The sequence below is a fragment of the Jatropha curcas genome, chromosome 6 (genome assembly GCF_041381405.1).
Source record: "Jatropha curcas cultivar XTBG-Jc1 chromosome 6, XTBG_Jcur_1.0, whole genome shotgun sequence".
Classification (NCBI taxonomy): Eukaryota; Viridiplantae; Streptophyta; class Magnoliopsida; order Malpighiales; family Euphorbiaceae; genus Jatropha; species Jatropha curcas.
This window is the reverse complement of record NC_143156.1, coordinates 8,851,908-8,867,653: the sequence shown is the minus strand read 5'-3', so window position 1 is coordinate 8,867,653 and position 15,746 is coordinate 8,851,908. Positions and strand designations below refer to the sequence as shown.

The following is a 15,746-nucleotide window of genomic DNA, read 5'->3' as shown; positions in this document are numbered from 1 at the left end:
CCTCACCATTTTCATCATAAATAGGTTCACCGTCATCATTTACTTGAACTGAATTTAAGATTTCTAAATGTTGTTGATCAGTGAGATGATAATCCCACCAACCTTTTAATTGGCCTGTAAAGCCAGCTATAATGATTTCTGCTATAGCTCTATCTGAAATAATAGATTGAGTTTTATAAGCATTTGCAGCCATTGTCATTTGTTGCAAAATACTTAATATATTATATTCACTTAAACCATCTATGTTCCATTCATAAATAGTTGAAGCATTATATTTAAATTGAGATATAGTATTAGGTTTATCAATTATACCTAGGTCTGGTGCCCGATTTACTAGTTCTCTATGATGATTTATAGGATTGATTTCAAATTGTTTAATATTTTCTGAGTCAGGTTCACTAACATCAGAGTTGGTGTTTTCTTCTATCATGTTTATATTTCTTGATCCTGATGAAGGAGGAGTTTCTGGGGTTACATGTTGGGTAGTGTTAGAACGAACTTGGATTTTACTTAATTGATCTTTTAGTGTATTTACAAATTCATTTTTACTAGATTGAGAAATTTGATAAGGTTTAAACATATGAGTTTGTACCTTTTCTTTACCTTTTACAGTCTCATTTACAATTGGTTTATCTTCTAATAAATTTTCTATACGTTTTAATTGTGTATGTAAACAAATTAAACTGGCATTACTAAAATTATTTTGTTCAATTAATTTATTATTTGTATCATTTTCCCTTATATTTTTAAATGGAGCACAGACAATTTCATGATCTTGATGTTTTAATTTACTAATTGTTTTAGGTGGAAAGTCACTTTTAATTGTTTGATCATTTACTATCCATTCTGGTCTTTTATCTCTTACAGTAATTGGATTTAAACTTTTATTAGAAGAATGTTCTTTAATAAATTTATACCAATCAAAGAATTTAATGTCAGTTTGAGTATTTAATTTATAATCTAAATATTCATATTTTAATTCTTCAAAAGTATATTGTTTTAATATCTGTTTCATTTTAAGTAAATTTTTAATTTTAGATACTTCTTTTATTAAACTTTTTTCTATATCGTCTTTATTAAGTACATTTAATTCCCTGTTGAGTTCACTAACATTTTCAGTTATGGCTGAAGCTGTTGGTGATACTGGAGGTGTATTTACTAAATTTGATTGTTGATTAACATAATTATCTACAGGATTATAAACTGCCTGTGGTATAGAATTACTGTAATCAACACCTTTCATTTTTAAATTTGGAATATCAGAAGTAGAAAATCTTGGTTTTACTAATGTTTGAATTATTGGTTTAGGCTCAGTCTCTTTATACTTAGCATAAATAACAGAAGGTATGGATGAAGTAGGTTTATCATTTTCATCTGTAGTTACAGAGGAAGATGACCCTGCATACCTCATACTTTGACTTCTATTAAATTTTAAAGTTACTTTACCATCTTCAAATTGTTCAATTTTTTGCAAATTGATGTTTGGTTTTACTTTATCAATAACTGGAGGAGGTACAACCCCTTCTAAAATCCATTCATCTGGAAGTGTTATATCCTTCCATTGGATGGTTTTAGGAATTACTGTGTTTGTTTTAGTCAAATCTGTTTGAAGAAATCTTGTTTCACCAATTTTAGGTTGTAGTTTATATTTAGTACCAAAGGCTGAATTCATTGCCTTATAATGAATTTTATAAATTAACGCGATAGGAATTGATCCTTGTTTCATTTTATAATTATGAGTTTTAATTTCCAAAACTATACTTTCTAAAATATTTAAATCATTTAATGAGACAGTCATATCTGGATAGACCTCAAAGGAGATCGGTCCTTCACTTAAGCTAGTCTCAACTGATCCTAATAAAGAATCTTGAAAATTTAAAAATCTAGCGTCTCTTACTACTGCAAGAATACTAGTATTTAATCCTTCTCTGGTTAAAGGTTTTATTCCTACTTGAATTAATCCTATATGAATATATTTATATTTTTTACTTTTATGATGTTGTAAAGTTTTAGAAGATAAAAGAGTTATTCTTTCAAAAGGTTTACTTAATTGAAAATCTCTTTCTTCTGTTTTAATTACATAATCTGTTTTAAATAAATTAAATTTAGAAACTTTATAAATTTGTTCTTTATCAACTTTAGGAATTTCCCATTCATCAATTGCTTTACTAAAATCTTGCAAAATTAATTCATTTCTATTTATTACTCTTTTAATTTCTGAGTTATCTGAGTCTTCAGATTTATTACTACTAGCCGATCTACACAACAAAGGATCCATTTTATTATATACCAAAAGCTTTAATGACTACCTGGTTATACCCTCCTGGTTATACCCTTTTGATGCCTTTCACATGGGTCTTACTCATGGGTTCAATAGGAATGGGTTCAGTAGGCTAAGTCAAAACTGCTTAGGATATATACTAAAATGAAGTCTTTATTTAAGTATCCAGATAGTAAATCTAAATCCAAAGGCTCTGATACATTATAAAATCCAAAGGCTCTGATACCAAAAGCTTCTAGGACCGTTGCAAGATCTGAATCTTTTGAAACGAGGATAAATGAATATAAAAGATGATGATCAGTTTTAAACAATAATATAATTTTATCTTTTTATGCCAAATATTATTGAGACCATTTGGGCCTATTTTATTGGGCTTGACTAATATACCTATAATATACCCAGGGCGAAAAGAATGGCCATCCCTATTCTTCGAGGATGGGTTTTATAATGACCTTTACAATGGGCCAAGGAATGATACTGGTGGATCATCCTTTAACCATAAGGATACAAATGGGTTGAAAACCATTACAGTATTTTACTAGTTAAATTGAATTGGATTTTTGGCAAATCCACAGCCATTAACGGATTTGATAGCTCTTTACTGTCTACCGTTTGAGACAGAGTAGCCGTATCATAAGCGGATACGATCGCGTTTAAGTTTAGAAGTCATACCTGCATATCTTCCGCTGAAGAAGATACTATATCATATAATATCTTTAGAAGGATTTTAGTGGATTGAGGATAAGTATCAATCCATTGTTTAATATCGCTAGAGAGGGATATTTTAGTGGTAAGGGATTTAGTAATAACCTCAATTTGCTCTGAAAGAGCTTTAATGGGTGAGTGTTTACTCCCAGTAGCTTTCCTTCTCTCCATTGTTCTTGTAAGGCTGCAAGGAAGATTTAAAGTAGGCAAGAGCAAAATATAGGAAAGTAGTTATAGATAGAGATATATAGTAAATTAAAAAATATGAATTTAAATTATGAAAATGATTTTAAGTATGATACGTGGCGTTGTTATACCAAGAGGACGACTAATTAAATAGTCCTTTGGACCAGTAGCCCGCACTTCTGGGTTTCCAGCCTATATATCAATACTGTTTTCAAAAACAGTTACTGTTTAGATCGTACTTTAAAAATAAGTACTGTTTATCAAACAAGTATATACTACGGAATTTTACTAGAAATACAAAGATACTGTATAATACAAAAATATTTTATTCGGATGAACTGGTTGTTGAATCTAATTCATCAATTTGATTTTTACTTTTTCTAAATTCAGATTCTGAATTATCTGAATCAATATACAGTTTATAGATTTTATTCAAAACTTCTTTTTCCAAATTTAATGCATTTAATTTTTGATTGAATTTACAAAAGTTAGACGTATGTCCCTTCTTACCACATGTATAACATGTCAAATCGTTATAAGAAGTTTTATGATATTTTCTTTTATTAGAATCAAATTTGTCATTTTGATAAGATTTATCTTTATAATGTCGTTTAGAATTTTTATTAGGTTTATGTGATCTAGAACACTGGCCATCACATCTTGGAGGAGATGTTATGTCATAATCAAATTGTTTACAATAAGATCCTAATTCTCTTTCAGTTTTACGCATTTCATATTTTAAATTTCTTTGAAGTTTCAAATCATGACAGATTTGTAGACCTTCTTTATAAATTATACTAATTAATTGACCATATGTTAATTTCCTATAAGGTATAGGATTATCATGTTGCTGTTTAATAAAATTCCTAACTTTTTCTCCCAAAAAATAAGGTAATCCCGCCAAGAATTTTTCTTTCCAAAAATCTTGACTTGAATCTTCCCTTAACATTAATCGGGTGAGAAAGATGGTTTTATATTCTTGAAAATCACCTAATGTTCTACATTTAAGATTACTTAGTAATTCCGCATTTTTATCTTTTATGTGAGATGGATCTCCTATAAAATGTAATGAAATAGTAAGAATTAAAAATGACACTGCATCTTGTATTACATCACCATTTTCATCATATATAGGTTGCTCATCTTCATCAATTTTAATTGAATTTAGAATGTCTTCATGTTGTTTTTCAGTGAGATGATAATCCCACCATCCTTTAAGTTGGCCGGTAAAGCCAGCAATTAAAATTTCTGCTATAGTTTTATCAGATATAATTGACTGAGTTTTATAAGCATTTGCAGCCATTGTCATTTGTTGCAAAAGACTTAATATATTATATTCACTTAAACCATCTATGTTCCATTCATAGATTGTTGAAGCATTATATTTAAATTGACTGATAGAGTTCGGTTTATTAATTATACCTAAATCAGGTGCTCTATTTATTATTTCCCTATGATGATTTATTGGATTTATGTCAAATTGTTTTATATCTTCTGAGTTTTCGTCTTGTGATCCAAACTCAAAATCAGAATGTTCTTCTATAATGTTTATAGTTGGAGAAGCCTGAGGGGTGTCAGGAGCTACTAGTTGGGTAGTTGTTGAATGTATGTCAAGCTTATTTAATTGATTTTTTAATTGGTTTACAAATTCAAATTTACTAGACTGAGAAAGTTGATGACTTTTTATTGTTTCTTTACCTTTAACACTTTTATTTACAATTGGTTTTTCATTAATTAAATCTGTAGTACTTAATTTATTTTGTTTAAATAAAATTTTACAAAATTTAGATGTGTGTCCTATTTTACCACAATGATAACAAGTTATGATTTTTGATTTTTTATACGAAATTTTCTTCGATTTTTTATTGCATTTACAAACTCTAGCTGTATGACCGTGTTTTCCACAAGTATAACAATTTAAATCTTTATACGATTTTTTAATTGATTTTTCCTTATGTTTTTTAGGAGATGTAGATGTTTGTGTGTGATCATTTTTACAAATTAATTGTGATTCTAGACATGTTACTGGATTTACACCTTTATCAGATTGATTTTCTTTAATTAAGTTATACCAATCAAAGAATTGTATTTCATTTTGCCTATTTAGTTTATAGTCTAAATATTCAGATTTTAATTCTTCAAAAGGATAAGTTTTGAGAATCTGCTTCATTTTAATTAAGTTTTTTATTTTAGATATTTCATTTAATAAATCTTTTTCAATATCTTTTTTAGTTAAAATATTGAGGTTTTTAGCAACTGTAGAAACATTTACTGTAGAGATCTTAAAACCATTTTTATCAGGAACAATTACTGTAGAAATCATCTTTTCATCAATAGCTTTATAATCATCCTTAGAAATTAATTCATTTCTATTAATAATCCTTTGAATTTTTGAAGATTCAAAATCATTCCATTTAAGACTATTAGCAGATCTACATAATAAAGGATCCATGTTCTAATACCAACAAGTTAGGGATCATTGCCTGGTTATACCCTTCACTGCCCAACAATCAACTCAAAAAGGGACTTACAACGGGTTCAGTAGGCATACCCAAACTTTTCCACGGTATTTCAGTCGGCTTCCTCTATCATAATAGATTTACTAACAGTGTTAAATGTTCAGGCTCTGATACCAACAAAAGCTTAAAGGACCGTTTAACAGATCTGAATCTTATAAAAGGAATAAATTTTAACGAAGTAAATGCTATGATGAAATTATTTAATATTCAAACTTTTAAAGATCAAACATTATACAAATGATTTTATCAAACAAATAAATTTATAACAAGTACTGTTCAAATTAAACTTAAGAAATAGTTACTGTTTATCGTTTTTAATATGAGCAAACAGTTACTGTTTAAATCAAACAATCATACAAACATTTATATAAGCAATATTTCTGATGTGGAAGATCAGACTGAGCCGCATCCACAGAGCATACTTATACAACATACAATTTTACGCAAGAACAATTTTATATGGTTTAGGGTTCCTGCAACCTTGACCTGGGATCCCCAGAATCAAGTCAGATTGTGGAGGGAGGAGAGAAGAATGCTTTCAACAGGGCATTTAAGAAGTAGCAATTTATAAATAAAATATAAAAATTTATTTAATTACAAAATATAAATACAAATTATAAATTACAATTTACAAATCTAAATTCAAACTAGTTTTAACTTACTTGAAAGCTCTAACCTTGAATCCTTACAAAGAACGTTGAAAAGAGAGGAGAGAGATTTACTAACTAAGCTTTTAGGCTTAGGATTGCCTATAATTGGACAATGCCTTCACAAAGAGGAGAGGCTCTCTTTATATATAAAATTTAGGAATCTTACTGTGTGCTTTTTACTGTTGATGAACAGTGACTTGTCTGCCACAGAATCTTTACTTTTTACTGTGGACGAATAGTGACTTGTCTGCCACCGAATCTTGACTTTTACTGTGGATGAACAGTGGGTTGTCTGCCACAGAATCTTTACTTTTACTGTTGATAATAGTAACCTGGCTTCTACTGTTGGAATAGTAGCTTGGCCTTTCCTGTGCTGAATAGTGGTTGACCTTTACTGTGTATAAATAGTCTTTGGTCTGCCATATGATCAGTTTGATGATGCGTTGTCGTTTTTACAAAAATAATGAGTTGAAGGAATTAGGTTCCTTCTGCCTTTTACAAGAAGATGAGGACAATGAGCTGTCCTTCTTTTTACTTTTCTTTTTATTATCACTTTTCTTTTCTTTTCATTTTTCTTTTATCTTTTGACTGTAATAATGGAATATCATCATGAATTGCACTATCACCATGTGAAGGTGATGATGATAATATAATTTTATCTTTTTATGCCAAATATTATTGAGACCATTTGGGCCTATTTTATTGGGCTTGACTAATAAGAATTGGATCGAATATATATAGATATATAGATTGGTAAAATATTCTTTTTAAATCTATGGATTCACGAAAATATTTTTAAAACTTTTAATTTCATTAATAGAATAAATAAAGGTGATTATATTTGCCAATAAATAAAATATAATAATTATTGTTACAAAACATTATAATTAAAATTTAGAAAATTTAATTTAGAAAGTTGATTGTGTAATAAGAAATTAAAATTTATAAAAATATTATATATACATACATATGGGGAAATCCTTTTCAAAAATTTTTCATTTAAAAATATAATCATAAAACCTAACCAATGAAATCAATGGAAAAATATTTTATTATTACTAAATCAGACAGGTAAATCAGCCTGAATTTTTTAAAAACCAAGCGAAAAACTCGAAAACCAACTAAAATAGGGCCAAATCTTTGAATAGAACCAAACCGGTTCGAATCGAACCGAAATGGCCTAGAATTCTCTAGAACCGCCTTCTCTTTTCTTTTTTTTTTTTTTCTGTTCCTCTTCGCGGGCGTGCGAGCGCCGCTCTCGCTCTCCCTTCCTCGTTTTCCAGCCACCGCACGACGAAAGCAAGTGGCGATCGAGATTCCTTCATGCCGTCAGTCACATTCCGGCCATCATTCACGCCGAATGGGGCTGCTGGGGCGCGACACCAAGCTGTCTCCCTCTCGACAGTTCTCTTCTTCAATTTTCGGTGACCCACACCGTTTCCGGCAGTCCCAGTGGAAGAGAGAAGCGCCAATCGACTCTCCGCGGCACTGTGAGTAAATCCCCTCCATAAATTAGCAATTTCACCGAGGTTTTGAGGAGCAATCGTGCGCGGAGGAGGAAGAACGGCTGTCGGAGCTATTTCCGACCCACTGAGGCAGTAACGCCATTAATTGACGCCGTTTAGCTCTTTATAGAATTTCGAGCATGATGGTGTGAGAATCGCGATTCCGGTGAAGTTCGACATTCCGACCATCGTGCATGGCGGCAGTGGCGACGGTTGTCCAGCGATTGGACGGCGAGACCCTTAGAGGCAGAATGCTCCTTTTCTCGCGCTGCTCGTGGCATGGTTGCCTGATTTTCGACCGGTACGTCCTAAGATCTATTTTTTCATTTTTGGGTATAAATTTTAAATTTAAATTTATTGGTTAATTTAGTTAATTTCGAATAGATATTTAATCGAAGGACTTTGAAATATTAAGTTGGAAGCTTGTGAATTTAATTGGGGGATTTTTAGGAGAATTCGAACTTAGTATTTAATTCTTAGAAATTTTGATTATATTAGGTTGAGTACGAAATTAAAAATCACTATTCGATCTAATTATATACACTTAATGTTGAAAATCTAGAACATAAGTCATTTTGGAATAATTGTCATAAATCGAAACATGAAGGATGAATTGGAATTAATTAGTTAGATAATTAGATGGTCGAATCTAAATAAGTAGAAGTTATAATTAGTTGTTGTTAAAAACGAGTTTTAAGCACTTAACTAATTAACATAAAGGTATTAATTTTGTTAGCTTATGATTTAATAAATAATGTTATATGAATGATTATGGTTATGACGGATGGAATGAGTCGATGTAAATTGCCCGATAGATGGGCTTTGAAAATTTGTTATTGAATTATGGTTTGATCAAATTCTAGGTGAGATTTCGCCGAAATTTCGATAGAACCTAGGTTAGTCTTAATCAATAATTAAATTAATTGGTTTATTAGATTAATTCTTTAACTTAATACATAATAAATAAAGTTTTATAATTATTTTATTATTATTATTATTATTTATTTAGTTATTTAATTATTTATTTATTTTCAATGGATCAATTATTATAATAATATGTTGTTGATTACTATTTCTTTATTTAATTATAATTAACTATGAATGTCTAATTGTGTATTTGCATCATGTTAATTAATTGTTTGCTATGCTTGCATTTAATTGTAATACTTGATTAATTGTGTTGTGATAATTGTGGAGTTGGGATGAAGTAGGTCACCATGGGTTTGTGAGGGCGGTCTTCGATACCGTCGGCTATGTATGGGGAAATCAGCGCCCCCGTGTGCATATGATGATATGGATTTTATGGAAACCACAGGGTGGCCTCTTGTTGGTATGGAAAAGAAAAGAGAGAATAGAAAAACAATGAGAGGGCTGGTCAAGTGAGGATTAGACCGGTCGGCCATGTATGGAGGACCGGTTCCCTGGTGCACACGTCATGAGAGGATGGGCCATGTGGGAGGACGGCTCATCGGGGTTTCGATGACGCCACAGACCAATTTCCACGTGATGTGATTATGTGAAGTTGTGAATAATTGTGAGTGCTGATGTTATGCCATTCGTGTGACTGTCTGTGTGAGCATATAACTAGTCGGATGACTAGAATGATATATTTACACCTTTGTGTGAATGCGTGTGTTGTGCAATGATTATTATTTCTTATAAAACTCGCATGACTTATTTAACTTTTCAGGTAGTAGGTTTCTCTTCATTTCGGTCTAAGCTTTGTACCTTTTTATCGCAGAGCTAGAACGAAAATTTTCCTAGTTTCAGTAATTAAATTGCTATATAACTATATGGACAAGAATATAATTATATTTATCAAATAGTGAACTCCGCAGTTGTAGGATTTATATACCTTTAGTCGTGTATTACTATAGATAAAATAATTCTGTGAGCCCATATTATAAATGTGGTGTACTATAAGCTGGATTAATTTGTAAATGTTTAAGATGTTATAATTTGGGTCTGAATTATAATATAAATATGAGGTTTATTTTCGCATGGCATTATAGGCTTAATACTTAGAATTTACATTGATATAATTGAATTTTTTTTTAAAATTAGGCTTACTACGGCGCTCAGGGGTCTTAAGCTTATCTGGGCCCTAGTGCCCCATGGTTTCGAACGTGACATATATAAAAATAATATTATATACAATACTAATATATAATTATATTATATTATTATTAACATAAAAGTCTTGATAACCATAAAGAATAAATTTTGACAATTGTAAAATCAAATACAACTTAAATGATAGATATTGATATTATATATATTACAGATTTTAATAAATGTGATACAAAATTAACATTATATTTCAAAAAAAAATTACAATTATGTTTCATTAATATTAAATTAAGTATATATTATAAATTTTAATAGGAAATTTTTTCTTATTTATGAATTAGAATCCTATTGTAGACGTTTTATCTTTTCATATTTCGCTATTAATTTATTTACTTCTTGATAAAAAAATCACCATAAAATTTAGAATTTTGATTTGCTATAAAGGATACGTCGAACACGTCGAATACTTCTTGCTTTCGTATTAATATTCACTTTTTTATTTTGTTATTTTTTTTTAAATTATTTTTTTACTCGACTGTAATTCTAATATTACAATTAAATTATGACATTAAATGTCTAGTATTTGAGCTCAATTATTATGCTGATATCTAATATTTATATTTAATATTAAAAATTAAAACAAACTATATCTCAATATTAAAATAAAAAAATAAATATTATTATTAATAATTAATATTGAAATTTAATCATAATTTCTCATATTTAAATTTAAATTTAAATTTATGATTAAAAGATAATAAATCGCAAATATCAATATGGGTGTAAATAACGTACAAAGCTAGTTCTTTAAAAAAATTAGATTAGGACAACAAATATAAACAAACGTTCCGCATCTTCTTAAATAGTAGTCTATAAAAATGGGGCAAGACTATAAAACAAAATGGTTATTTTCTGTATCAATAAAGGTTTACACAGTCAAATTTTCAATTTCTAATAATAACAATTGGATTAAATTATAAATGGGCAACCGATTAACGGCTATACAGATGAATTAAAAAAATGTATATTTTTATTTTTCTCTTTAAATCACAGTTTGTTTTAAATAATATAAGATCAGTTCAGTAGAGATGCGTTAACATTTGGCAAAGAATTGAAAATGGAGTATATCTTGGATCAATTGGATCCATAGAAGAAGAGGATACTAGCTGGCCTTCATTTTCGAGCGCATTCAAATCAAAGAGAGACCTAAATCTTCTATTGCAGTTGAAATCCAACTCTCAATAGATTGATTATTGTGTTGAAGCTATTGACAGAGAATGCTGATTTCGTCAATTTTAGAAATATAAAGAGATTAATAGGCAAAGAAGTATAGAAATTTGTTATTTTTTGAAAAAAATATCTAAAATAATGATTCTCTAATTCAAAGAATCAACAACTAATTTTCTGTATTTTTAATTTTTGAATCAGAATCTAACGGATTGTATGTTTTCTTTTTTGAAAACAAAAAAAAAAAAAAAAAGAAAAAAAAATGGTTAGCTTAGCCCACACTCAACTTGTTGCAGCAAGTGCGCTTCACACGTGAGACTTAGATGGTTTTTTTTATTAATACAGAAAATAACTGTTAGAAAAATAACCGTTCTGTATTGTAATAGAAGCCATAAAAATGAGAGAAATATAAAGCTGATTAGGAAAAATATTTACCGAAATGACGGCTTTTTCGTATCACGATTAACTATTGCAAATGGACGCAATCACGCAACGCACCAATGCGGTCACGTGCCCCAAAAAGAGACCAGGTGTACCTGATTTCGTCCTTTTTACCAGATTCGAAATTCAGAACTCTCTGACACTCCTCGATTCCCGAGAAAACTACGATCCGATTCCCTGACAGTCTGGAAGAAATGGTATCCAAGAAATTGGCAGCTCTGCTTTCTTCTCTCATTTCTGAATTACTCCTCCTTCTTATACTTCTCTTCCCTTCCTCCACTTCTCTCTCTCTTGTCCCCAATTCCAATGATTCCAATTTCAGTAATTCCAGTTCTAATTCCTATGCAAATCTTTTCCCTCTTATCCATTATCTTCTCTCCTCCCAGGAAATTGCCGCTTCCCTCTCTCTCTTCACTACTTCCAGGAAGAGGAAGAGAATCCATCTTTCAGAACTGGATTCTGAGTCGACCCACGGAAACAGAAACCACCAACATGGGTCTCGACTCAGTGAGTTGGACCGAGTCATTCGAAATCTTGACTCGTTTAAAACCTTTTTCAAAATGAGCTCTTCAACCTTTGAATGGCTATCTGGCTTGCTTGAACCGTTGCTAGAATGCCGTGACCCAATTGGGTCGCCGCTTAACCTCTCTGCTGAGCTCCGACTAGGTATCGGCCTCTTTAGATTATCCACCGGGTCAAATTACTCCGAAATAGCTGATCGATTTGGGGTTTCCGAGTCAGTGACTCGGTTTTGTGCAAAGCAATTATGCCGTGTGTTATGCACCAATTTTCGCTTCTGGGTTGCATTTCCTTCCCCTGTTGAGCTCCAAACAGTGTCCAAAGATTTTGAAACTCTTACTGGATTGCCAAATTGTTGTGGTGTAATAGATTGTGCAAGATTCGAGTTTGTTAAAGAAGCTGATTCAAGTCTATCAATTATTGCTGTTCAAATAGTTGTGGATTCATCATCGAGAATTTTGAGTATTGCAGCTGGATTTCGTGGCAACAACTGTACTTCCACGATCCTTAAATCAACTACATTGTATAAAGATATTGAAGGAGGAAGGCTATTGAATACAAACCCAATTATTATCGATGGAGTGCCTATAAATCAATACTTAATTGGAGGCAGAAAATATCCTTTACTGCCCTGGTTAATGGTACCGTTTGTAAATCCTGTGCAAGAATCATTTGAAGACAAATTCAACAGGGCAAATAGTTTAATGGGTGTCTCTGCACTAAGAACAGTTGCTAGCTTGAAAAATTGGGGTGTTTTGTGTAAGCCGATCCAAGAGGAGCTTAAGAATGCAGTTGCTTTAATTGGGGCATGTTCAATTCTTCATAATGCTTTACTATTGAGGGAGGATGATTCTGCATTGCTTGAATTGGGAGATTATTCTTTATATGATTATGGAGATTCTGAAATGGAGCAGAACTTGAATGATTTTAAGGCTTCTGATATAAGAAGTGCATTGGCTACAACAGTGAGAGTTTCATAAACCTTTAAGGCTTTCTTTGTTATATGGCATATGCAATTATGCAAAGAGATTTCTTTTATCTGCCTACTCTGGAATTTGGAAGGAGGAGGCTCAACCCTAAATTTTTGATATTGGTAGGTAATTGAGGATTTTGTGCATGACAAAGAAGAGTGAAGTTTTTCTCTTAAAAAATTTGTTTCAACACCAAGTCACTAACCTTGTTTCCATGGAATTCTAGTTTCTCTTTGTTTAACAAATGATCCTTGATTTAAGATGTATAGAATTCATCAGCTTTTGCAATTGGCAGAGTGAAATTTAGGATATTTTTTTCCCCACATTGTGGATGCCATTTGCTGCTTACTGTTATTTATTGCCTCACTAATACCTTTTGTTTGGATCCTTTGGTGTAAACTCTTGGGTTAATGAGCAATCAAGTGATTACATTTCTGGTATATCATGTGGGTCACGGTTACGCATAGGCATGTAAGTGTATCACTGCTAAAATGTAACTGTCACGGTTGGCTCTCTATGAACTTAATTAGGAAAATTCTGGTATTGGAAGTGTTAGTGTATTAAAGTTGCAGTACTCTGCGTAATTGCCGATATTTAAAACCATGCTTAGGATTTTATGCCATGAAATAAAGGATATGATGTCCTATTTAGATGGTAAGGGACATGCATAATCATCCAAGTACTTGTAACTGTATTCAGATTTTGTTGAGGATTCGCTGATGATTGTTTTGATATAGTTTAATTTTCATTTTTTGATAAACAAATGAATCTTTAATTAAGAAATTTTAGATCTAGTATATTCTCAGGGAAAGCACAACGTAGAATAGTTTCTTATGCTCTATAAAATGTTACTTGAATCTTTCAGGTTTCTGAGAAGGCCAAACATTGTATTGTAGATTATAATCGGGTTGTCTGAGAACTTAAGCTGCAAATCTATGACAATCATACTCATAATCCAGCTATTATAAATAGTAAAAACAAAGCAAGCTTGTCCTCTGATATCTTTCTGTGTTATTCAATTTCTTATTTCTGATTTTTTTTTTTCTGTTTTTCCTGCCTTTCACTTGTCGCTCCAAGTGATCTTGGAGAGCTGATACTTACAGAGAGATCAGAACAGTGAATATTTTCATATGATTTGCATTTCTTACGATCTTTCTGTTAAAGAGCTTAGAGTTCCGCAGACACCATTTGTAACTAAGCATCTGCAAACTACAATTTAATTATTATTTTCGGGCCTATGCACTCTGATTTATGGAAACTGCAAGAATGAATAGCTTTAAGTTGTTTTCTAAGCTATTTGGGTTTATGGCTGTTGTTATAACTACTCTGTAATTCTCAAGGTTTAGGCAGTGGAGCATATATTTCATAGGAACATCATAATTTCATGGAATATGGAATTCTTTCTGAGTTGGATGTGAACTGATGAAGAGAAACTCTTATCTATCTATCTATCTATGTATCTTATATATATATATATAAGCAGAGAAACAAATGAGTGAATAAGTTGATAGCTCTCAGATATTAGAGGAAGTTTCAGAAATCATGTTTTTCTTCCCAGTTATGCAATTAAGGTGCAGACAGTTTCTGCTCTCTTTAAGATCAGGTGATCTTCTTATTATTACAAAGCATACTCTTATATACTATCTTTCTCAGATAATTTCATAGTGTTCCAGTAAATCCTTAGACAAAAGCAAAGAGAATGTTTAAGCAGAAATGGTCTTTCTATATTCTCATCTATTATATATTCATTAAACCCAAAGCATAGAAAAAGTTCAGATTCTCTCTTTGATTGGCTTTCTATTTTTCTAATTGTCAAAGAATTTTTTATTTTTAACCATTTTTTATAATTTTTATATATTTAATCAATTGTATCAATTCAAGCAGGTTAGTTACTACTCTCTCTCTCTCTCTCTCTCTCTCTCTCTATATATATATATATATATATATACATATAACTATTTGACAATTATAAAATTAACTATGATGAGTATATAGTCTGAAAAGAATTTTACATTCTAAAGTAGGAGGATTTTTATTTTTTTAATATAATTATCACCAAGTTTTGATTGATTATTTTAATGTTTTATTTTAATAATTAGAGAGGTCCAATGGACCAACTACACTACACTTAATTGGTGATTAGACCTTGCTTAATTTTTAAAAATTTAAAATTATTTTGATGGGTTATGTCGACCAAGTGAAACCAAAGGTTAAGGAGTTAAAGTATCAACTAAGGTTGTAGCAGAATTTAATTAAATATATAGTGATTAAAGATTACATAAAACAATTTATTAAAATATTTTTGTGGATTAAAATTATTAAATAATTAAATAAAAGATATTATAATAATTAAATTTCACCATAATAATAGTTTTAGCAAATAATTAAAAATAAATATTATATTTATAATGTTTTAAATAAAATAAATAGTCAACCACATAATTTGACCATTTTCGAGTAGATAATAAACCTCAATAAAAAATCGAACATATCTTTTCTCTAGAAACATAATAATTGAACTAGTAAATAAAAGAGTTAGAAAATTAGCTTTCGATATGCTTTTGTTAGCATGAGTTTTTCTCTCTAAACCCTAATCCTAGCCACCTTCTACGCTATTGTTCTATTGCGCCTTGCATCTATGGAGCAATCGATGGAGGGCCTTGCTTTGCTTA

The 15,746-nt window shown here is 30.6% G+C and overlaps 1 protein-coding gene across 1 annotated transcript; it reads left to right on the top strand.

Moving 5' to 3' along the window:
* The first annotated feature begins 11,614 nt into the window (after positions 1-11,614).
* Positions 11,615-13,514, top strand: LOC105646285 (protein ALP1-like). Its single transcript, XM_012232112.4, has one exon. It carries the CDS (start codon positions 11,779-11,781, stop codon positions 13,081-13,083), a length of 1,305 nt encoding a protein of 434 aa, XP_012087502.1. The 5' UTR covers positions 11,615-11,778; the 3' UTR covers positions 13,084-13,514.
* The last annotated feature ends 2,232 nt before the right edge of the window (positions 13,515-15,746 follow it).